We start from the raw sequence: 25,886 nt of genomic DNA on the forward strand, positions 1-25,886 counted from the left end.
ATCAATATTAGGAGAAGATGTGACTTTCTTCCTTATATGTGTGTGTAGCTGTAACAAAGGGTCCAACTAATTTAAGGCAAACACAACCAAGTGGGTCTGCACACTTCTTAAAAACCTTAATGTCAAATATTAGCAATTAGGCCAATCATCATGATTAGCATTAACAACTATAAACATCCCTCTCTCTACAATTTTACTTCTCAGGTTTGTAAATGCAGTTTCCTTCAAACAGTTTCCTATTTTGTGCCTCCTCTGACTGTATTTTAAATCCCTGTATTGAAAATAACTGATTTTGAGTTTTCTTCACACACTAACATCCACATCCCCCATATGATGTGACCTGACAGTGCTAAGATTTGATATTTAAGTTTTTTACCATCCACAAACAATTAGCCTTCCTTACAGCTTTGACTTGTCCAGTTGTTGCTATTTTATGTGTTTTGAAATGTCTCTTAAAACCTTAGGAATAACTTTTAGTTTTTCTGAAAGCTATTGAAGTTATTTTTAAATGCATTATGGTTTTACAATAGATGTACGTCAGTTGCACAACTTAACCGGAAGTACCCAACAAATCAAAAGTTTGGAACCAAAGCCAATGCAGAACAAGCATTTGAAACAATTTCAACTTTTTGTAAACTCTATCAGAGAAGTCTATGTGATCAGACATCACTCTCTCTGGTTCGTCTTTTAAATACACATTGATGTTCTTTGACAAGATCAAAGAAAGGTTTTATTTTTGATTGTCAAGAGTCACAACTACAGTACAAAAACACAAAAAACATGACATTTTACACAACATAAAGCCAGGGATAAATTATTTTGGAGAAATTTTACTATTAAAAAGAGAGATCAATATTTCTGATAATTATAGTATATGATGTGTTTTTATGTAATAATCATATTAATTTGTTTTCTTCCACACTGTCTTATACTCAGAAATGTAACACTTATTTTTTTATATTATTATTTTTATTTATTTCAAACATGATAGAGGTATAAAATCACACACATGAACAAGGAAAGACATATTTTTATACCACAATAATATTAACATTTTGAAAAGGTGGAGGAAAAACTCTATAAGCTCATTCCCATTTTTCAGATGGACCCTCATTATTAAATCAAATAAAAAAAAAACACCTGGGTTAATTAATTTTCCATTTCATCTGGGTTTACATAAATGCATCCATATCCACACATACTCATATGCGTTGTTAGCCTAAATTTACATTAGTGCTAACTCTCACTCATATTTCTATATCTTGTGAAAATGACCTCAAACTGAAACTAATGAAAGCTTCTCTGACAGCAGCGTGTGTGTGCGTGTGCGTGTGTGTGTGTGTGTGTGTGTGTGTGTGTGTGTGTGTTACCCTCAAACATCTTAAGGCGATAAATGTGTAATAATAACTAAATGTTTAGGTTACATTCAAAAGTGGAAATCTAAACCAAACTCCCTCCTGTTTCTCATTGACAGGTTTGGTCTGTTAAACGGAAAACCAACCGCGTCTGCCCGTCGGCTGTCTCCGCCCCTGGACCTGCTGCCCGCATTAATATTCAGCCCTTCAGCCAATCAGCCGAGCTGGGTGGATGACATCACGGGCTAGGGAACAGTGAACAGCCAGTGAAGCATCCAGCCTGCCGAACAAGCTTTGCTTTTAGGGTCAGGAACTGGTCTGACAAGAGAATGGCAGTCCTGCCTTTAAACCGTCACTAGGACTGTACGGCTGACGATGAATCCAGCGGGACTCCAGGCCCAAAGGCGAGACACTGAGCAGGAGAATGTGAAGACATATTTCAGGTAATTCCCTCTGTGTGTAATGCAATAAGGGATGTGGAAGGGGGGAGCAGAGGAGAACTGGAGGAGGAGGGGAGAGGCTGTGTATGTAGGGGTTGCTTTGTAGCCTTCCTTTTTCTTCCTGCACTCTGCATTCTGGCCTGCTAATCAGGCAGCTGTTTCCTCAGCAGTCCTTCTCTCTCACGTCTTGGGCTGAGATGGGACTAGATGGCCCCACTGGATGCGTTTTATATCACCTCACACTCTACCCTGCATCGCATCACCTCTGTGTACGCTCCTTTACACCTCACAAATATAGCATCCTTATTACTTGGAATCAACGGTGGCATTTGAGTAATCCTTGTGTCAGTGAAAGTGTGTGTGTGTGTGCGTGTGTGTGTGTGTGTGTGAAATGCAGCAGCTGCAGTAGCTAGAAAGAAGCAATGCTATTTTTGGGAGCTGCTGGATGGATCAGAGCTGTATATGCTGATGTGGATGGGCTGGTGATGGATGGTTTATGTGCTGATGGATGCTCTTTTTATTTATTTATTAATTTTTTTTATGTGAGCTCTCCTCTGCACCGCCTCACTTCTAGTCTCTGGGAAGGGATGCACACACACACTCGGATCGGAGACGCGCCTCCGTGTCCTGGCTTCAAACATGGTTGTGTGCAGCAGCAGCAGCAGCTTCATGGCGGCTGTAGTGACAGGGAGAGATATACAACATCTGGTCACCTGACTTTACTGGGGACCGGAGTGGGGGTGGGTTCTGTGAAAAACCGGAGCTGATCTATCTCGGATTCCTCCCCGGCCCGTCATCAGCAGAGGAGGATGGAGGAGATGACTGCAGAGCCAGCTGAATCTGTCTCCCCTGCAGCCTCTCTCTCTCTCTCTCTCTCTCTCTCTCTCTTTCTGTGTGTGTGTGTGTTGCAGTGGTTGTGTCCTGGCCGCCGGCGTGCAGGGAGTGGGGGAGATTCCTCTCGCAGGAAGCGCAGTCATCCTGAGCAGGAGCAGGGCCTGATGGGAGACCTGTTGTCTGGTGTGAGGAGAAATATTAGGGAGTCATGTCAGCGACTGAGGGAGCGCCAGATGATCATAGAGGGGAATTGGGGGATGGGTTAGTGAAGGTGCTGCTCTCTTTGAACATTGATCTCCGTTACACTTCTCTCCCAGAGACTTTGCCCTCTAAGCATCATTTCTCCTGCTTAGTACTCGACATTATATAAAGTAGAAGCAACCCATTTGCATACCCTGTACAGAAATACATTTAGCCATATTATTCTCACTTGTATCAGACTGAACTTCACTTTTTTTCCGTCAGAGGGGATTACCAAAATTGTTAATATTTACTAAATCACAGATTACTGAGAAACTTTAAGCAATTTGTGAGTGGCCGTGTGAGGATTTCACGGCTGTGTAAATGTTTGAGTTAAATGGATGCAAATCTGTGGATGTATTTGAAGGCAACACCTCAAACCCTGCTTCCTCGTCTGACATCATGGGAAAATCAGAGAATATAAAGCGAGTAATGAGGAAGAGAGTTTTGAAGCTCCGCGTGTTGGACACAGTGATCTGTTCAGCCATCGGACTGTCCTGTGTCTTAGAAATAAAAGTGTTTTGGTTTGAAATGTGTGTTTTAGCCCCAGGCCTGTCACAATAACACATTTTCCTGGACGATAAATTGTCCCACGAAGTTATTGCGAAAATCGATGATGTTGTTGTGTTGAGACCACTTTCAAGTAATAATAATGCGAGAACACGTCCTTACAGATCAATAAACTTTAAATTCTGATGAACATTTAACACTGGAACTGGAAGACATTTTAAATATCCACTATAAATAAATAAATAAATAAAAAAGCTAAATGAATCATGAAGTCTCTGTTAACCAAACTGTCCTTCAAAATAAGGGCTAGTTGAAACCAGATCTCCAGGCTGAAGACTTTTATCATCCAGTTTTTGGTAGAAAAAGCGATAAATTATGCAAGTGAAAATTATTGAGTTTGTTTTAATTTGTCATGCGATTAATTGATTTATTGATTATTGTGACAGGACTAATTAACCCAAAGCAAAAGCTCTTGTGAACATGTTTGCTGAAAATAGTACAAGTATGCCATTATCCGCAGTGAAATTAATCAAGCACCATCATTGACTGAAAAGGCACTCCGCTAGGAAGAAGCCATTGCCTGAAAAATGACCAGATTAGAGTTTGTAAATACACTACAGGATAAAAAACCTTAATTATTAGAGTATTTTGGTCTGAAACTAAAATTGAAGTGTTCATCCATTATTTGTAGGAAAAAGAGGAGAAGCTTGCTAGGCTATGGGTTCGGCAGCATGGATGTTTCTTAACTTACACTTATTATCCAACCCAGACATCTTCAGTGCTGCATCACTGGATCATTGGGTGGTTTGGGTCTCACCCAGTCAGGGTTGATCAGGCCCTGGCTTGTGTCTAATGGTTTGTTTGCACCATATAGATGGCATCATGACCCCCCCCCCCCTTACCCCCCCTCCCCCCCACTGTGGTGCTAAAAATGCACCATCAACCACAACTAGTTTGTGGAAAGGAACCAAAAACAATTGACCCAAGTTATAACATTTAAAGCATTTTTAACAAATATAAAGGCAACATGTGTGCAGCTAACAATAATTATCATCTCATTAATCTTTAATTTACCAAATATAAATAATGAATTAGTCATAACAACTGACCTCCAACAACAAAGGTTTATTCTAGAGTGTTATCATAGAATAAGAAGGAACAAGGCTTTGTGTCTTTTTACGTCTTATGTCTAAACACTTTGTTTCAGTGCAGCTCTTTATCCTGCTCTTAGACTGACAGAGAAGCAGCCACTTCAGTTTTGTCAATCTACTGAAGGGTCTTAATCAGAAGACAGGTCGACAATCAGTCAGAGTTATGGTATGCCATTAGAGCAGAATTACTCTGTGCTTATGCGTCCTGCTATTCAGCGATCTGTGAGGCTGTTGCTGGATAATCAGTCTCGATTGCTCTCCTGTGATACTCCATATGTCACTTTCATCATATTCTCATCACACCTTTCTCTATAGGAGTCCGTCACGAGCAAATTGGCTTTTTTCTGTTAGGTAAAAGGTTGTTCTGAGTTATTCTGCATGTTAAACGCGTCTCTCTTATGCACTCTGAAGCAAAATGAAAGAGACTCATCTCACAATAGTTGTGTGTATTTATATGCTGGAACTAAAATACAGGTACAGTCGCGACCGCCAGCTTAGTGCTTGTGGTGAATATAGAGCGGTTTATTGTGGTTTAGCTTTTCACGCTAATGTTCAAAATCACGTTTATGGTTCAAACAAGTTTAAATACATAAAACTATTTCTATAGTTTATCATAAATGTATTGTTTTCCTTACTGCTTGACTGGAACATTTTTTACATTTTTTGTTTTAATCTATTATTTCAGCTCATGTCATCTGACCTGAAGTTTTTAAAACAGCTAAGCTAATGAGCTAACAAATAACTTATTGACCTTAACATGTACAACATGATGTGTCGCACAATCGAACAGTTTTTAAGTAAAATAGTTATTTAATACTTATTGTCTTATTAGCAACAAGATGCTTTTTATTACAGTTAAGCACTTCTTTCAATAAATTTAACAAATTCTCTATAAAAATACAAAATGTTGTTCCATTTTATCAGGTGTTTTATTATGCTTACATCTATCTTTGTAGGTATAAACACAATGCAAACCATAAAATAAAACCCAAGTGATGCTTATAGGAGTTTTTCCGATTTTTATTAAATACATTTAAGGTAGAAGAATTATTTTCTAGAATCTGTTTTTTGAATCACACATTAAAGGGCTGATAAAAGTGGCGGTTGGCTGTCCTGTAGTTTCCTGCAGATAATGTCTATCTACAGATAATAATTTTTGCAAACTAAAATTCTTTTCCTGCTAGATTTGCTTTCCTGAGTGGGGGATAAGTGTGGTAGCCTTCTTTCAACCAACTGACCAGCAGTGTGCAGCCACTTATTTTTTTGTCTGTCAAAAACAATCAGGTCAGCCTGAAACATTGTCAGCAAGGTCACCTTGAACTCTAGGAACGGTATTCTGTAAAAGCTTTGCTAAAGGTGTTTCTTCTTTGTTTTTTTTTAAAAGTTTTTTTAACACCATCTGCTTTTATTTGCTGTAAAGTGCACAAGGAATGAGTAGAGAGACGGGGGAAAGACTTGCATCAAAGGTTAAAGGGTCAGGAATCAAACTCCAGCTGCTGCGGGGACTAGCGGCCTCGTACATGGGGCGCTCGTTTTTACGCGCCGCCTGGACCAGGCCTATTTCTGATTAGTGAGTGCATAGTAGAAGTAGCTTCCAACTGTGCTCTATTTATTCCTAAAAGTATCCCTGACAACACATGGCAGAAGCGGGACTTTTTTTGTGTGCGCTGAGACAATGTGCGTTTCTTTTTCCGCGCTAGCCTCATTGTCTCCAGGAGTATTAGCCGTGCTGTTCTGGGCTGTCCTACGTTTTCCACTTGTCACCGTAACCCAACACAAGCAGCTTCTCTTACCTCAGCCCAGCTAACAAAAGCAGCAGACACAGTACCTCATCTTGGCCTGCAGCCTGCTAACTGGGCCGGCCTGAAACATGATATCTGGCCACAGAAAACGCAGACAAGGAGGCCTCCATCTGTTGAGGGCTGCGGTGCCGCCGTCGAGCCGGGTTATCGTTTCGGGCTCTTGTTGTGGCCCCGTTTGCGGGTTGCTCCTTGTGTGTGTTTTTAAGGTCACGTCAGTTCTTGCAGTAGGTGTTTCAGAGCTCCAGTCTGTGTGTCATGGATTAGCATGTAGGATTGGAAGCCATCTGGCCATTTTGTCTTAGATAGAGGAGGGGGAGTAAGCGAGGGAGATGGATGAAGAGAGACAGAGGAAACACTCACACACTGACACATTGACACAGCTCCCTGTGTAATCTCCCCGCTTGATGTCTGTTGCTACTTACAGCAGGTTTACTTGCATGTGTGACTTTATGTGTCGCCTCCTCCATAGATATCCATGTCGCCTCACCTAGACGTTCAACACAGGGACAGGACAAGACATGTGTTGGGGCAGGGTTCCTACGAAGGCTGGAAAGTTATGGAGTTTGATTTCAGTATGGAAAAAACAATTTTATTATTTTCTACCACATTGTCTAAAATTTTTATGTTCTTCTTTTCTTCCTTGCGTCTTCACTTCTTCATAAGCTTCCTTCTGTCCTTCATCTCCTTCCTTTCTTCCCTTCCTTACTTACTTCCTCTTTCTTTCTATCTTTCCTTTCATGCATCATTCCTCGTCTACCTTTCTTTTGTTCATTTCCTCCCTCGTGTGTTTTCTCACTCTTTGTCCCTTTCGTCCTTGTGCATTTATTTTCTCCTCTCATTTCTTCCTTCCTTTCATTTTTACCTGAAAAATGTGTAGGAGCCCTGTGGGAGGATTTCAGTAGAAAGTAAAACCTGATCCAACCATCAGGAGGCATTTTTGATTTTTAAAGGAACAGATGATACGTTAACTGAGGCTCAGAGGACTGCAGAAAGCGGCATGACGACACAGTAATAAAAGACAAAATATGTTAAAAGTAAATCATTTGGAGAAGTTTTAAAAATGGTGAGTGAAAGATGAGCCTTTTGAATAAATCTGTTTGTTTGCTCATACTTTTTCTCGTCTTCTTATTCTGTCATAAATACATTTGGAGGCTGAAATCCCCGATACTGTTTAAGATTTGACAAAAACCACAAGAGGCTTATACATCAAAGGTGTTTAAAATCCCAGGTTTTAGACAAACAAATAGATCAGTCATACTTATGTCCATGTAATTTAATTAGTTTAGGTAGAGAGAATCCATTAGCCACACAACTGAGCTGAATATCATCGACCCTGTTTCACCGTTTCAGTTTTGCCTTCTCTCTACGTTCAGGTGCCAATGCAGTTTGTAGCAACCGGCCACATCTTTGTTTATCCACTTGTTGACACAAAAATGACTCTACAAGATCTGCAGGCTTTTCACGCCCGTCCTCTGATCCATTACAATGCCCGTTTTAAACCTTTCAACTCGACTATAAGCAGGTGGACCAGCTGGCGTGGCAGGAGGGAATCCACTCCCCTCACCGCCTCCAGCTGGCTGTCCAACAGGCCCACCGACGCCACACTGTTAAAGAAAATACTCCATTTGTAGATAACGCAGGCTAATATGGCAAAAATATTTCTGGTGCAAAACAGGAAAAACTTCATTTTTATGTTAAAGTTCAGGAAATACTTGTTTTTTGTGTGTTTTCTTTTTTTTACCTGCTGAGTATTTCGTAATGGGTGGAAGTCATTAAAATTAAGTTTTTGTGCTGCAGCAGAGCAATATGAAAATTTTTTAAACTTGAGTGCATTTTCTCACTTTGGAATAAATCCCTCATGCAATTAGGTGTTTTTTTTTTCCTTAGCATTGCTGCTACAATAATCAGCAGTTTTGTACTTTTTAAAAGTTGATCAATATATTTATTTAAAATTCCCTGACCGAAATGTAGATTTTATTTGTAATTTTTGCTGTAATGTTTACAACCAAAGCAGCCTATTTTGTTCAGTTAAATTAATTTGTTTACAGCCGCAAAAGGTTAGATAAGCCTTTTATAAAATAAATATCTACTAAGGTTAGATAAGCCTTTTTTAAAATAAATATCTACTATAGGATTCAGACGATTAAATTATAAATAATCTGTTTCTATGTTTTAAAATGAAGTAAATCCATTTTATTTTTACTTTTAAGGAGCCAATGTGTAAAAGATTATGTCAAAAAAGAGTGTAGAAAATTTACACCATTATGTCTTATAAGGGAGCCAAGTTAAGATCTTGTTTAGTCGAAGCTAAAGAATGAAATAAAACAACAAATACTTAAAATGCCTTTCACAAATGCAAAGATGCACTAATCATCACAGTAGAAATCCATTTCATCTCACAGGAGAGGCCATGACAAACCAGTTCAGCCGCACGGGCACCGCAGATGGACCCATCCACAGAGAGATGGAGGGCTCTGATTCATTTATCACTGAGTTCATTCAAACTTTGCTTCTTTCACTGACTAAGCACATTGAGATGCAGCTAACGGAGGCAGAACCTAATTAGATTCCAGCAGTGATGAAAAGTTAAATGACTTTGCTTTTGTCTTTTGTTTATTCAGGTTCTATTTTTGCACTGAGGATAAAAGCTTGTGGACGGTGACAGTGTGGCTGCAAATTAAACAACACTGGTTTACATTTTAGTCAGACTGATATGCAGCTTTCTGAGTAAGGAAATCCCTGGTCTAAAAACAATTCCCTGAATTCAAAGTACACAGTTTTATAAAAATCATTTTGATAAAATTGAAATGAATACTTTGTGGTGATGGAGGGACTTTGGTCAGATGTGGAAAAACTCTTAAAATACATTCAGCTTTTATTGCAGGAGCATATTCTCACACCGATTTCTTCTCTAGCCAAGTTTTAATTTGAGTGCATTTATTCATTGGCAAAAGCAACGAAAGTTAGGAAATAATTTAGAATTCCACATTTATTGGCACCGTTATTATTCCCTATAAAATACTGAAATCAGAAATGACTGATTTGATGCAACATTTGGTCAGAATTGAAGGATTATGTGTTGACACTGTCAATCATGCTCGTGTACGTGTTGTTGGCACCTTCCTTGACACGTCAAGCTAAAGATTGCCGGTTCGCTACAGCTGTACTAAAGGCGGAAAAATAACCTAATGCTACAGGTAAGCTGTTTACTAGCCCACACTGTGGGGAAGGAGCTATAGCGCAGCAAAGAGCAAACGCGTACACGAGCTTGATTAACAGCGCTAAGACCCTCCTCTTGACTGGTTTTTTCTGACTTAGTGGTGTATTTATGTAGGTGGCTGTAGGACCACAGGGAGGATTGTTTCCACAGATTATCTGTCTCATATTACACTGTCATTACATATTTTTTATAAAAGTTATTTACTGTAGCTTTAAAGTGATGAGAGTATCTAGTAATATTTAATAACCTGACCTCTGTTTTTTTTAAGTGTTTATGATCTGACATAAGATCCCATTTGTCTGTGTTCATTTGGCCATTTGCAGTGAAGTGATTTATTAGTTTGTTACTACATAGTAACAAAAGAAGCTGTCTAATGTGGAAGGCTCGCCAAATTAAAAGCTTTTTCTGTCCAACCATCATAAACATCAGTGATTCACGTTTGCTAAACCTAAGATTTTTTTAAGTTTACTGTAAAAAAAAATCAAAATGGCTCACCATTAGACTTCAGCAGAATGATTGTCCAATAGATTTGATCAAATCATGACAGAAATGGTTCAAGTATTACCAGCAGGGGTGACAAGTAGTAGTAGTAAAAAAAAAAAGAAATCTTAAGGTAAATGTGAAATTTTTCCAAATTTGACAGAGTGACATCATGCTACAGTGAAAAAACCTTAATTTATTTTACTTAGGCGCAAAGAATAAATCTGGAAAGAGTTGTTTTATAGAAATTATAGGTCGTTTTATGGTTTCTTTCCATTTATTTTATCTAAAATCACACACATTTTAATTAACATCCAGGACCTGGAAATTCCAGTGAAATCATTGTTGGCAGATCCACAGAATCAATTTAGTAAAAATAGACATTTTAGAGCTTTTATAAATGCAGAAAAATAATAAGAAAAGGATCAAACGTATATTTTCTTGTACATTGATACTTTTCTTAGTGAAATAGAGTAAATATTTTGAACCCTAGACAATAACCAGCTTCAGTTTCTTCCCCTGATAGCTCAAAGTGTCAGAAGACGAAGTTTTTCCCAGCTAATAGCTGTAGCTCATACATTTTTATTAATGTCAGCCACTGTGAATGCTATTCGTGGCATCCATTTACAGAGTTCCTTCAAACATACATATATGTGAAATGAGAAAGCGTGTGTGTCTGCATGTTTGAGAGCATAGATGCACATTAGAGAGCAAGTTCAGCTGAACTAAATATTAAATGACAGAGCGCGCTCTCACGCTTCCCAGCAGGAGAGTTTAGGAACGGATGATGCCTGGTAAAACGAGAGGCTGTGGGGATTAAGAAGGCCCTGAGTGCGGACTAACCTGTTTTTTTTTTTCTGCCTTGTTTTGAATATGGGGAACTTTACACTGCCGCCTGCGAACGGTGGTTTATTTTAATAAAATCTGTGTCAACCAGGGGGGAATTTGTGAGTCAGCGTTATTGAATGTGTTTGATAGGAGAAACAAATTAGCTACTGGTATGACATTAATGCAGGCTAATATTAACATGCTAAGCTAGGCTCATTAGGCTGATGCTAATTAATTAGTAATGGACAAAATCAATGTGTTGGAGCTTAACATTCAATCAAAAGAGCAACGCGTTTATGTAATTAGGGTGAAATGAAATAAATCCTGATTAATTCTAGTAAACCTGTTTTAGTTGTGTGATTTTTAGAACCTAATTCTTAGGAAAAATTGGGATCACATTTGTCATAGATTTATATAAATCACACTAATGACAAACTGGCATTAAAGTTAGCATAACCTGTCAAAAGAGGAATTTATCAAAAGATATAGATGGTGACTAAAATTGGATTGGAGGTTTTTATACACAGATGCTCTGTGAGAATAGAATGATGAAATATTTAGGGAAAAAAAACTCTTTCAACTTCTACATCAGTGAAATAATCTTAAAATTTAAGCAGAGTGCGAGTCTGCGATCTGTTGAACTTCTGAAGGATCCAGTGTCTCTCTGTGAATGGACATTTAGAGTGCAAGAGCAGCTATTGCTTTCATTTAGCTCTGCCTTTGATATTGTGTAATCATGCTCTAGTTGGCATGTCATTATTGGACTTAAGCCTTTTATGCCACCACGATTAAAAGATGTCTCTGGTTATCCCCTGAGGTGCACACATCTCCCAAAAATACTGGTTGGGGAAGAAAACGGCGCTTTCAAATTTAGCTTGCTTTGTTGGTTAGAATACAATGGTGTACTTATTATTAAATATTAACATGTAAGGAAGCCAAGACGTTAACAATGAAGTAATTGATCATTTTGTATCGTTAGAGTTTCACACCAATACGTTGATTTTCAAACTTTGCTTTTTCGTCGGCTAAATGTGTTTCTGGAGTGTTTTAATGTCACAATATTCTTTGTTTCCCCCATATCCATTAAATATGAGCCTAGAGCCCAAATTGAAATGAGGGTAAACAAAGCGTTCTGGTTCTCACAGGCCTCATATTACAATTAAATCTTTATTACTTAAACCCTGGCAGCTGTTTCATTCTAGTGTGAGCAACAGGCTGAAGTTGTAGTTGTGTCAGAAATACGAAGATTCCAGGAAAAAAGGGACGAAAGGCAGCGGATGGCCGGAAGCCAGGACACAAACTTTAGCCGGTTGCAAAAAGGGCGTAATGCCTGCATACAGGGTGTTGCTCAACCAGTCCAACCACCGTGCAGCAGCCGCCTGCGTACTGGCTTTGTGATATCGCTTTGATCAACCAACATGTGCCTCGAGGTTTTTTCTAAACCTGCAGAATAAATGGAGGATATGTACCACTTATAGATAACCTATGAGAGCTTGAATTCAGGTATACACATTTTGTTACGTTAGAAACTGGCTTGCTGTTGCTAAGCTATAAGAAAAGAAAAACGTAAACAAAGGCCCAGTTTTGAGCGGGGCAAGAGTTTATTGAGTCTGAGCCCAGAAAAATACGAGTATTCATCCATCTTCACTCTCCTCTGTCACATTCTCACCCAAATAAGGTAGAGCGGCCCGGAGCGCTACTGTCTGAACTAATAACAAACACTGAAACTGTTATTTATCAGCTGTTGTACTTTTAGTTGACTGCAGTACTTCAGGGCTACCTATGGTGCCTTAAAAAAGTATTTGTACTTCTTAAATAGTTGAATAAGTGTAACTTTACTGAGTTTTATTGGTTTTATGTGATGTAGGACATGGGGGTGAAGTGGAAATAACATAAGGTTTTTATTGTTTTGTTTTTTCACCAGTAAAAATACAGAAAGCAAACGGCATCATGAAGACCATGGAACAAACCAAAATATACCAACATAGAATAGAATAGAATAGAATAGAATAGAATACTATGACAAATATTCTATTCCTTCTATGAGGAATATTCTTCTATTCTATTCTACAGGAGGTTCAAAAATTAGTTTATATCAATGTAAGTTTATCCAGACTTATATTCAAATGAGAACCTTTGGTGAAAAATGTCTTTTCTAGATGCTCTCCTTACAGTCTTACTAGTTTGAGCTTTTGGAAAGACAAATAGGTAAAAATAAAATGGTTCATACCCCAAAAGACTTGCAACTGCAGTTGCTGCAGAAGGTGTTTCCACAAGGCAGGAGGGCTGAATACAAATCCATGCCAAAGTTGTATTTGTGGAAAAAAAGTTGAAAACAATTGATAATTTTTCACAAAAAAAATCTGAATAAAATGACATTTGTGTTTGCAGTGAGACTAAACCTTGCAAGGTTCATCATGTGAACCTTGCAAGAAAGCAACAGGAGACCAAGTTATGAGTTTCCTAACTTCTGCAGGATCATTTAAATAATGTTGCAGATGTTATGCTGAATTTGGGACATCTATCAGAAAATTATTAACATATTATTTACACTAAGCCTCCCTGGAAACTTTCCTTTTCCTTTCCAGCATCGTGAAAATACTTTTATCTGATTCAGAGTTGGTCATTTCATTCTGAGAATCAGAGAATCAGCTGAGAGACGAATGGATTCCACCGTGTTTTCTGTCCAAATGCATATAAATGGATTTGGATCTGTGACCACGCCACTGCAAACTCAGATGTCTGTTTCCCCTCCACACCTTTTAATAAAAATTTAAAAAATCAAGTTACGCTTAAGATGGCCATGATAAACAAAACCAAACCAACCTGACCCTATGTGGAAAAGTAACACCTCTGTAATCCCCATGTCAAATCACACATTAAATGTGATTCAAACCAAATGTTTTGGTTCACTAGTCACAGCAAAACCTGTTTTCTGACTGAACGTTAGAATAAAAAAATCACTGAAACAGAACCTGTTGAACAACATAAAGTAAAATCTGAAAAAAGCTTCTTTACCTCCCCAAATGTATGAAATCATCAAAAAACAAGGAATCTGTAAAGGAGCAGATTCATCTGAACAAGTCAGAGTATTTTAAATCCAGTAAGTGTTTGATGAGTTTAGATTTTGAAACTGTATATTTTTGAGTCATTCTCAAATAACATAATTTAGGAGCCGTAAAAATGTAAACATAACCTAAAACCTGTCTAAGGGTGATTTTAGTATTTGTAGGTTTGGTCCTGATGGAAATTTTAACAGCCTAAAAGAATTTATATATACTATATTTTGCACTTTTTTGTTTATTTCCTACAGATTTCATCTATGCTTGTTTCATAAGTATGAATAAACATTAATAAAAATAGCTTCTTCATTAACAGGGGGATACATTTGAGCACAAACCAGTAATTGTTAGATTTTATTGCATATTGCTTGTATATTTTTTTGTAACAAGAGGGCACACTTTGTTTATTCTCAGTCGAAATCAAATGAACATAAAGTTGAAACAAACAAAGTTCTGGGATTTTCTAGAATCTTTTGTGGCTTGTTTGATCGATTCTCCCTCTAAAAAGCGAGTGTTGCTTGTATTTTTAAATCTGTGGCGTCTGTGCTGCAACTCTGGGGGCTTCATCCTGACCTTGAGGATCCAATCATGTGAGCAGCACGTTGACGTCTGTGTGTCATTGCCCCACACTGTTTGATTCTGTGGTTTTGTTGTGCCTTTTTTTTTTTTTTACTATTTGGTGTTTCTTTCTGAGTGTGTTTGTTAAAAGCGAGCGATTGCTGTCTGAAGAGTTGTACAAAAGTGGTCATAATGAGCTGTCCAGAGATATTTAAGATCAGAAAAGATAACAATAGTCAAAGCTGCTGCAGTGGAGTTTCCCTTCATTTCTCTTTATCCTTCGGAAGTCCTCAAACTGTCCATCCCATCCAAGTAATCAGCATCCTTCAAAGACGCCCGGCCAAAGCCAAGGCAAACGAAGCGCGCGTCCTAATCAGGCCCAGGGAGAGCCGGGCTTATGGAGCCCTGCCCCCACTGCGGGACCATTACTGGACTGCCAGGGGTTCAAGATTGGAGCCTCCTCATATGTTTGCCATTCAAATAAACATTAATGTTTAAGGGGCGCAGAAAATTCCTCTGCCTCATGGATAATTTAATATTTTATGGGATGGAAATGTGAAAATGTTCACAGTAAAATCTGAACTGAGCTGGTTTGTTTTGTGGTGGATTTATATTTTGTTGTAGCAACTAAAGCCTATGGGGGTTTCAGATGGAGGCTGCAGGTGAAATTTTGATAAATTATAATTCTGTGGATTGCAGTGCGATGTCCTTAACTTTCCCCCAGTTTCAAGGAAAAGGAGCATGTATCCTGCAGTGCGCAATGCTCAGAGACAAACTTATGTGTGATTTAGAAAGAGACTGGGCTTGTTTCAGGGACAGCGCTCTCACTCACTGCATGTCAGTCTGCACAGTAAATAGGTCAGTGTTTTATATGAGTGAAGAATCACTAATGTCTGAGCCTTCATGAATCTGCCTTTTTTAGCCGTCAGGCCCGCACACCAGCCAACAGCTTCATGAGCCAGCTGTCAGGCATGTTATTAGTAAAACGGACACATGGCTTTCAGGGCTGCAGATTTGATTTACTTCTTTATTTGCTGTAGAGCTGTGCAAAGAGTTTAAGCAGACTTCCCAAAATATAATGTTTATACTATTATTTCAGTTCTCAATATATCATGTTTTGCATTTTTGTAATATATTCAGCGTGTTGGTTGAGCATTTTAGCTGCTATCAACATGCTAGCTAATATTAGCATGGTAGCTAACATTAGGGATTCCAACTTAGTCGCACACAACAACTGTTTGTTTCTGTTTTTTATGGGCTTCTATGGCAGCATAAGTCTTTAGGAAATATGTGTCAACTTTAAAAACTTTTAGAAGTAAAGCAAACGTAGCCTCAGACTTAAAGAAAATAAACCGCTGAGGTTTTGGCCATTTTTATTCTGAGAGTGTTTTATTACTGATGATGGAAAAGGTGTGAGATATTACTATTGTTTAAACACATTTTTTCTAATTATACCCATTGAAATGCATCTAAAATTAGTTTTTAAAAATCTTTATTTCACTGATCACTCTTGAAGATGTCACTTCTTATTTAATAACCAGTACTTAGTATATTTATAAATTAATTTATATTAATTTTACATCTGCTTTATATGTTTTAAAACAGGGTATCTGTATTGTTACAATAAGCAAAAATATTATTTATGAATAATTACAAATACTCCTAAATTTGATGGCACTAATGAAGACAATATTTGAGATGAAATTCCAGTTCCATGTCTTTCATTGTTTTTCTGTTTTTTTTTTTTTTTTTGAAAAATAAGACCAAATGCTTCAGAAACAAAAATGATTAGTTATTAATGTTCATGGTTTACATGTATGTCAGGAGACTTACCTGTTTCCGATGTTCTACGTACATTTTTTGCTATACTTATATATTCTCATTAATATTTTGTCATGTTGAGTAAAAAAGTTTGAGGTCAACCATTCCTTCCTTTTGATTTGATGCATGCTAGAAAATAAATCAATTTGCTGATGTTTTATATTACCTGTAAACATGATGAGACCTTTTGAAAAATTTATTTGTGAAAGTGTTTATTCCAGTTTGATTGAAAAATAAATGTGTGCTAATTTCAAACTTCAGATAGAAGTTTTGACTTCACTTACTTAACTGTTTTCAGTATAAGGACTTTGACCCAGGAGTGTTAGGAAATTGTTGTTTTTTTTTTCTAATTTCCCAAATATTAAAAAGTCACATTCAAACTTTTCTGTGTTCTGTCAAAACAAAACTGAATCCTTTATGGCGGCTTTACATGGTCGTTCCAATGTATTTGGTGTTATCATGTTTTGCACATCACCTTTAAAGGCTTTTCTACTGAAGCTCATCCAGGCATGATGACATCCCAACAGGTCCTACTTATTGTCTTGACAAGAGTTTTGTTTGTTGCTCAGTACTGCTACAGAAATAACTAGTTTTGTAAATATGCCCAACATCAACCTGAGAAAATCTGTTTTAGGCTCATCTGGAATTCACCAAATGGATGAAGAAATGGTGTCGAGGTTTTGATGTCCTGACAGATTTCTGGAGATGTTGCATTAACGTTTCCACATTTCTGTTTTTCCTAATGATGGCATTTTATTTATGAAGTACACCAATCACTCTTTTATTAAAACAGCAACATAAAATGATGTTGGAATGATATTCTCTGGTAAATGGTAAATAACCTGTACTTGTATAGTGTTTTATAAAATCCAGAGGACCCTAAATGCAATGCAAACATAAAAAAAGCCTGTTGGGGGCGCAAGTGAAGCCTGGTGGCCTCCCAGGCTTATAATACACTGGGTGAATCCCTGCTTGAGTTATAGTTGTGTCAGGCCACTAAACAGTTTTCCAAAATTTAAGGTATTTGTCCTTGAGTTCATTTTTGTCGGTTCCCTTTCAGACCATGTTAGTAAAGGACCTGGTTGTTTGTGGATTGTAACACCTTTAGCAAACATTTTCACAAGGTGTTTTACATTGTTAAACTTTATTTTTAACATCAGTCATTAAATGAAAAAAATGATTGTGTCTTCTTACACAATATATTCAAATATCTGGTTTGCCATTTGGTTTGCTTGCCTCTGTTATTTTAAAGTTTTAACTTTAAAGTGAGCCTAATAGTTCACAGCTCCTAGAAGTCGTAAACTGCTTTGCTTTTATGTCCCTCGATCTGTAAAGATTTTTGCTTAAAAGTAGTGAAAACAAGCCTCACATTTAGGACTTGTGTTTGTTTCCTTTTATTGTTGCACAGTACCTGTACTGAACTGTGACCCAGAAACCAAGCTGCATGCCAAACAATGATTTACGTGTACCATTACACCGCTAATAACTTGTGTCCAACATTTATTGCTCCGTTTTGCAGCTCAGCAGTTCACTGGTTGGCCTCCACAAATAATTTACAGCTGTGCTTTAATAACAGTTCTCCAAAATGAAAGTGTCCTGATGCTGTTTTCACAATAATCTCTTCATTTTACCTTCTGAAGAGAACAAAAGTTCCTAAAAGCCGAGGAGAAAGACAATGTACAATTGGGTTGTTATTTAAATTTCTTTATTTGTTTTCTATATGCTGCACAACAGTACTAATAAATATCAAATTACATGAGCATTCTTGTGGAATTGAAAGGAAAGTTTTTATGATGAAATGACCCATAATTTGTTTATATTTCACTCATGTTTTTACAGCCGTTTCACTCCATGCAGTGTTGCTGTTTTTGGAGACAAATCTGATTCAGTTATAGCTTTTTGCTATGCTCCATCTTCCTACCTATCCCATTCCTCTACTCCAAACCCGCCGTATTTGGAAATAAACTGAGTCTTTTGTGCCCTGTCAGATTTTTGTTGTCTTGAGCGATGGTTGCATAAAATCCCACAGGCCACTGTGAAACCAAATGTGTAATTTTTCAGAGACGGTGCACACTGTTGTAGACGAGGGGAGTGTGTCTTTGTTTGCTAATGTAGGTCTCCACTAAGGGGGCCGCCTGGATGTCCTGCTTTCTGGGACGGCTGTGCTGCATATCACATGATAGGCTTGGCCTCAGGGTGAAACAGTGAAGCAGTGAAGGAGTGTAACATGGCGGAGGGATGGGTTGATGGGAGATGAGAATGATAGAAGAGTTTCCCCATGCCAGATTATCTTAGAGTCAAATCCTGGTTACTTTCACAGCTGAAAAGATTCACTGGACAGCGCACTTCACCACAGCTCGAGAAACCCCAGCATTTACAGAGCACAGTAGCAAAATAATGCCTGCTTATTACATTTTTTGGCTTTTTTTTACCCACCTAAATTATTTTAAAGAGTGAAATTGAAATAATAAAAAGAACTTTGGTGTTTGGATTTATTCTCTTATCCAAATCAGGGATGATCAAACATTTAAGAAGTGAACTTTTTGACCTATTTACACAAACGTGTGAAACAAAATAACATCACGTATTCCCCTGAACAAACCATTCCTAACTTGAAACATGGTGTTGACATATTGTTGGTGCACAGCGATAAACGAACAGCCTAACCGTCCAAAATGAAAAAAACAACTGTAAGCTATTGAAACACACTGTTACTCTCAAATAATAAAATACTATTCCAATTTTCAACTCTAAATCCCAAAGTAGAGCAGGTTTTCTCTTATGTTTTCTCATAAGTGAACCTTTGTATGCTGGTTATTTAAAGTCTCTGTCCTCACTCAGACCTTGTTTGTCTCTGTTTTTTCTTTCAGGATCTTGTGAGTGCTACTAAAGATGTCTGATAGTGTCGATATTGAAGAGAAGCCACCAGCCCCCCCCTTGAGAATGAACAGTAGTTCCCGAGACTCTTCATCAGTGAATCACGCATCTAAACCACTTCCAATGGCTCCTGAGGAAAAAAACAAGAAAGCTCGCCTGCGCTCCATCTTCCCCGGAGGAGACAAAAGTGAGCATCGTTCTGCACCTTTCACACTCCATTTTATTGCTCATTCGTGTAGTTGCACTAGTCTGTGTAATTAAAAAGAAACTGACATTAGAAATGTGCTGCTTTTATGTTTTTCCAGCGAACAAAAAGAAGGAAAAAGAACGTCCAGAGATATCCTTACCCTCAGACTTTGAACACACAATCCATGTCGGCTTTGATGCTGTTACAGGAGAATTTACAGTAAGTATTAATTTCACTATAAAAACAGGTCATTAAATAAGTAAGTGTGTTTCTGAAACAAAACAAAACAACGTAACTTATTTGTCAAGCTCACCGCTGTAAGTCTTATTATAGGTAATGCCCTAACAATATTGGAAGACAAAAATATTTGGAAATGTGCAAGCTTTTAAAAATAAGTGTTTGTGAACATATCGGAAGATGTTCTGTAAAAAGATGGAAAATTTCAGTTTTGGGTTAACAGAAATGTTGGTATATGTAACATGAAAAACTGTTACATTTTGTTCTGTTTTTACAGAACATGTTTTGGCAGAAAATGTTTTCTGCCAAAACATTTTCTGTTTTTTCCGTCAGAATTTTGTCTGTAATTTAACAGTTTTTCGTGTTCAATTTTTACCATAAATGACTGTTAAATTATGGGAAAAATTTTTAAATTGTGTAAAAAAAAAAATTGGACAGAAATTCTGTAAAAAAAAAAAAAAAAAAAAAAGAAAGAAAATGTACCAGCAGAAAATGTACCAGGACATTTTCTGTTTTTCCAGATTAAAAAAAAAAAAATTACTGTGTATTTGCATTGTTAATAGGGAACCAGACTTCATGAAATTCTTTTTCTGCATCTACATATGCATAATGCAAATGAAGAGTGAAATTAACATTTTGCGTTAAATAATTCAACAAAATGCATAAAAAATGAGACATTAGCAGTCATACATAGTTAAGGTTTTACATTTTTATCTTCTTTTAGCTTGGTTTATTTCGTTTTAAATGTGAGTGGCGTGTGTGTGAAGTTAAAATCTAATTTTCAGCCCCCTATAAAAACAACCTTTGCACTGAGGATAACGTGTTCTGCTCTATTTGACTTTCAAATGTTTGGGTAATGCCATCAGTGACATCAGTGACAACTAGTTCCTTGTTCATATGGAAAGCTATGTGCTGGTGGCAAACAGAGCTCCATTTTAGCTGTTTTAAACTGAACACTCACTTAAGCTCGTTTCATGCTTTTCCAAGAGAACAGAATGAAATACTGTTGATTCGTCCCTGGATCGCTATCCGAGTATCATTTTTCCTGAGCCCCTTCTGACACCAATTACATAGCAGTGGCTATTTTCAGCAGAGATTAAGCTTTAAATGTAAAAATGTGCAGAGAGTGTGATGAGACACTGGTAAATGACATTAACCCGCACTAAAAAACTGTCCATCCAAATGGATTAAGACACATAAGAAGACACGATTCCAAAAATATATATATAACTCTTCTACATGTCTACTGTAAATAGGCCATACAAATTCAAAGTGACCCAGAGCGGTAAATGTTGAGCTTCGTTCAATGTTTCAGCACTCAACATTTACCGTTTGCATGTGCTAAATACCAAGCCAATAAGAAATATTTTTTAATTAAGAAGTCTGCACACACTAAGGTTCATTAAAATCATTTGAGACACAGTTGTGGATATATTTTAAGGCAACATCTCAAAGAGCTCCCTTGTAAAAAAAAAACAACATAGGCTAATGTACAGATATCGGGAACAAGTGAAGTAATACCTCCGATACTCATGGGGGCAGTGTAGCTCAGTAGAGTTCATGTTTGATCAGTGAAAGGACAACGAAGGTGATAAAAATGGCTGAACTTCTCTATGTTGCACTGTATTTCTTTGCATGTTTTTCAGGAATGTACATGATTAAGATTTCCTCTAAAGTTTTCATGTTTTCTATTTTCCTCTGAATCCAGAAACTTAGAGCTGCCCTTCAGTGGCAGCCACGGAAATTTAAAACACAGGCAGTGACGCATGAGAATGTTAGAAATTGGTGGACGTATTTTCTCGGGTAAAGAAAACATAAATAAGCTTTAATAGACAACTTTGGGTTACGGTGGGACTTTTTGGACGGGAGAAAGGTCACACGTACTGCAACACCTTGACTTACATTCCTCTGTCAACGCGTGACCCCTTCAGGGAATCCCAGAGCAGTGGGCTCGGCTCCTACAGACCTCAAACATCACCAAGCTGGAGCAGAAGAAGAATCCACAAGCTGTGATCGACGTGCTGAAGTTCTACGACTCCAAAGAGACCGTCAACAACCAGAAATACATGAGCTTCACCTCGGGAGGTAATAAAACGCCAAAAACCAACGTTGCAGAAAAGTATTTCAGATTAAAATGTTACAGAATGCAAAAAATATTTTTGTGATTTTTATTTTATTTTAGACAAGACAGCGCACGGATACATTGCAGCAAACACTCTGGTGAGTTTTTGTGTACCTTACTCTACTTTGGTTGGTGTTGGGTTTTCTTACCCAGACTCAATAATATGTATGATTTCAAATTTGTGAATGCAGAATAAAAATAAAATACATATCATGATGCAAATGATAAAATATCTCATTGTAAATACAACTTTACCAGGTAAGTTCCAACAAATGATTTTATATGTCATTTCTCACTTTTCTTTCACTGACATTTTCTGGGGAATTTCTGCAAAACACACCTTAAGATGAATCCCTTTCACACAGATTTCTGTGTGTTCCCCTCTAGGGGCTTTCTTCCCTGAATATATAGCACAATTCTCTTCATTTTGCACTCACGCCAAACAATTTTGCAACTACGGCAGAAAAATAAGTGACTGCAGAGAGAGGTGTGCTGCCTATTGCTTTTTTCCCCCCTCCCTGATCCACTCCCAAATTCAAAACGAATTCATAGACAAAAGCGTCACTGGAGGCTCAGCTGCATGTAGAGAGATTCCCGCTGTGTTGACCTCAGTTATCTATGCTTTGAATAGCCCAGCCTGCATTCACTGGGTGAGGAAGAAGAGGAAGAAGCAGAATATACTGCCCCAAGGGAAAATCCACTGGGATCTCTTCATGCAAGGCCAGTGAAGGGTAAAAGGGTGTGGCGGTCAGTCGGGGAGGAAAGCTTTCAAATGCATTTCGGTGTTCGGCAGCATTGAGAGGTGACTCAGCTATTGGCTTCATTGTCACTGAAATCCTGAGCTAATGTAAAGAAAATGATCACCAAAGACAGACGGTAGTTCCTTATCACACTGCTGATAGTCAGCTGCAGGTGGATGTTACAAACTGATGTGCATTTTGCATTAACTTACCAACTAATACAGCATTCTGCTGTGCATTAACTCTTTACTATGACATTGGCTTAATATGAGACTTCAGAGTGAAATGAATGCAATATTAGATACACTTTGCTTTACAGCGAAGTCCAAGATTTGGTTACACCAAAGCTTTTATTTCATTTTAGCGTATTTACAACTTTGAGCTTTGTGCTTGGTGTCTGCTCATGCTCTCTGTTAGTTGCTGTCAGGTATTAGCTTCACTCAAGTTTGATTTTCACTACTTTTAATGAAAAAGATAAAATAAATTGGAGAAACAGAGGTGCCGCCAGTTTTAATGTCTCATTTTAGAGACAACCTTTGAAAAACTCTAGCTTTCTAATATTCTCACATGGTCTTTATTTGGCCCATATGAAGCAGAGAGTCCAAAAGTAATTCCAGTGTAAGGCGGTTCTGCATGTGTTGACATAGCAGTGCCATAACCCCCAAAATTCTGAAAAGTGTGAGCATGAATACTTTTTGCAAAGCAGTGTACAGATATCTTGAAGTACATGTTGGGTTATGTGATTATGTACCCTGTAAAAATGTTTAAAAATACCGCCGTCCGTAGAAAGAAATTCTGTTAAAACATACTTTAGCTATGTTTTAAATACAAGAAGGTAAATGGGGAAACATCCACTTTACCTGTTTTGAACTGCTAAACATAGAAATGAAACATCTGTGACACCTTCACAATATCAAACATCAGGACTTCTTTTTGAAAGTTAATTCAGATGAATCATTCTGTCCAGAAGGCGCACTTAACTACGAGAATGGCAGAAATCAGATCCAATGAGGACGAGCAGCGCGATCGTTGCGACTAAATGAAATGTCTTCAATGAGCAGTAAAATACAGACAGCAGGATGAGTTTGATGACAACCTGGAAACGGTTATTGGGATGTAATCTACTGCTGCATACCTTCAAGTGATTTTTATTAGCAGTTTCCAAAACAAATGATGACATAACATTTCGACACCTGCGTCTGCTGACACATCTTGAAGTGGAGAGGGAAATGTTTTGAGCAGGTAGCATCTTTTCTTCCCGCCACGTCCTGCCCTCATGTTGTGTGTTGGGGGATAATGATGTGGACATGAAGCCCTCTCTGCTCCCCACCCTGCCTCCTCCTCTATGCTATACACCTAGTCTCACTCACTGTATGGGTTTGTTTTAAGTAAATCCTCCCATTTTCAACCTTCACATTCAGAACCGACTGCTGTCTTCTGGGCCTCCTGTCAGCCTTAGAACCTGCAGCGCATTATTTGACAAGGTAACTCCTCCATATTACTTTCCACATGATATACCTCTACATTGGCTGTGAAGCTAAATTCAACTATTTGACGGCGTAACATTGACGGAGCCGTCCGGCTGTTTTTGCAGTACAAATATCAATTTGTATTGATATTTCATGGGGGTTTGATTGGCTCTAGTAGCTTTTGATGTCTTGAACAGATTCATTTTCTTCTGAAACATCACACAGGGGATCATTTTTTGTGGTTTTCTTTGACTTACCGTCTCTGAAATGGCAGGACAGTCGCATATTCCACAGAGGACTGTAATGGCTGTCAATCTGCATGTATGAGCTCATATTTTAACAATTTAATCCACATTGCCAATAATCTGCTTGTAAACTCATCACCATTTTAGACATTACTGCATGGCTCCCAATAAAAAGGGAGCACAGACACACACACACATGCACCAAGCACTCCTCTCTGCACTGCAGTCTTGGCCCGGTCTTCCTCGAAGCGAGTCAGAGGCCCAGTCTGTCTCAATGAAGGACTGGGACTTTGCTTTTAATCACCAGAACTAAGCTGCACCGCTTTCATTAATGCATGACGAGAGAGGATGAAGTGTTTCCATTCCATAAGAGGAAGATGATCCAAGGCAAATAATGTTCTTGGATGGAAGGGGAAGAAGAAGGATAAAATGGCAGCGCATTCGGCGTATTAAATATGCCTGATTAATCAGACTAATTAAAAGGAACTGACAGGGTTTCTGCGGCTCATCTAGATGCTGCCCCCCACCACTGGGTTGAAGTATGTCAGAACTCACAGCGCTGTAAAAGATGCAACACCTTGCTTCTTAAAAATTCATCCCCATCACTGGTTCATGGCACACCTTACCAGAGCCCACAGAGAAATGCACTGAATGCAACCTCACTTTCCCTTTTAGTTCTTGCATCGTAAATGCTCTTCATGCCATAAACATGACTTTTCCCTGACTTTACCTCAAATTCGTTTTGATCTCGATGATCTGCTTTTTTTTATTTTTATTTTGTTTTTCAATACTTTCGTTGAATGATAATTAGAGATGCACCAATCTAAAATTCATGGCCGATTTCTGACATTCGTTTAACGTTTCAATATTTATCTACGAAAAAGAAACAAGATCAGAACATTTATTGGGAGAGAGTGGCCATGAAGACAAAACTAGGTTTTGACTCTGTAGTAGAGATTAGTGAGGTTATTATGGGTAGCATTACAAAAACGGCGATCTCTAAAATCATCTTCCAGAGGAATCATTCTCAAACTGCATTACCAGTGCTATCTACTGGTGGCGCTGGAGCTGCCAATGAGATGAGTCCTCAAAACATAATAATTCCCACTAGTGAACAGAGAATCAAAAACAAGCATGTATGACGACGTGTGCATTGCCTCATTTAGCAGATGTTCATTCCTGGAATGATGAAAAACTCATTTCAAGTTGTAATTTACTTAATTTAGTAATTTTCCAGTTGTAATTTACTGACTGATTTGTACACTGACCAGGCTAATTGCTATTAGCATTAACAACTAACAATAAAAGATCATAAACCTTGAAACTCTACAGCTACAATTAAACTAAATGAGGTTGTGTAGAACCAGCTGTTGATTTGGTGCGGTCTAAATTGTCAAAATGAAAATGCTGAAGAAGAGTTTCTTTTTATTTTTATTATTTTGGGTATCATGAAGTTTTATATGATAGAAAACCATAGTGGGTGACAAGGTTGTTATTGATGAGACGCTCCCTAATTGTAGCATTTAAAATTCGACTTTATGTTTATTTTTCCAACATTAGTTTGGAAATTATAAGTTCTGAGATAAAATAGAAACATATTTAAAGAACGGTCTTAATCCAATGATTAGGTGACAGATAGTTTCTTTTAATGTTGATACATGGAAAGCTTGGCTTTAGTCGAGGTGTTTGTTACAAACGTTGAACCACT

At 37.9% G+C, this 25,886-nt stretch overlaps 1 protein-coding gene across 2 annotated transcripts in view; it reads left to right on the forward strand.

The window, feature by feature from the left end:
- The first annotated feature begins 1,590 nt into the window (after nt 1-1,590).
- LOC103475835 (serine/threonine-protein kinase PAK 3) overlaps nt 1,591-25,886 on the forward strand; it is a 32,814-nt gene continuing 8,518 nt past the window's right edge. The window contains exons 1-6 of one of the 2 annotated variants that reach the window (XM_008427746.3): nt 1,591-1,798; nt 19,172-19,365; nt 19,484-19,584; nt 21,534-21,687; nt 21,785-21,822; nt 23,886-23,948. In XM_008427746.3, the coding sequence (XP_008425968.1) occupies nt 19,194-19,365; nt 19,484-19,584; nt 21,534-21,687; nt 21,785-21,822; nt 23,886-23,948 (528 nt within the window). In that variant the 5' untranslated portion in view covers nt 1,591-1,798; nt 19,172-19,193. The remainder of the gene's footprint in view (nt 1,799-19,171; nt 19,366-19,483; nt 19,585-21,533; nt 21,688-21,784; nt 21,823-23,885; nt 23,949-25,886) is intronic. The other variant, XM_008427747.3, reaches the window with a different exon arrangement.

This window comes from Poecilia reticulata, chromosome 14 (genome assembly GCF_904066995.2).
Source record: "Poecilia reticulata chromosome 14, P_reticulata-male-v2, whole genome shotgun sequence".
In the NCBI taxonomy this organism is placed as follows: Eukaryota; Metazoa; Chordata; class Actinopteri; order Cyprinodontiformes; family Poeciliidae; genus Poecilia; species Poecilia reticulata.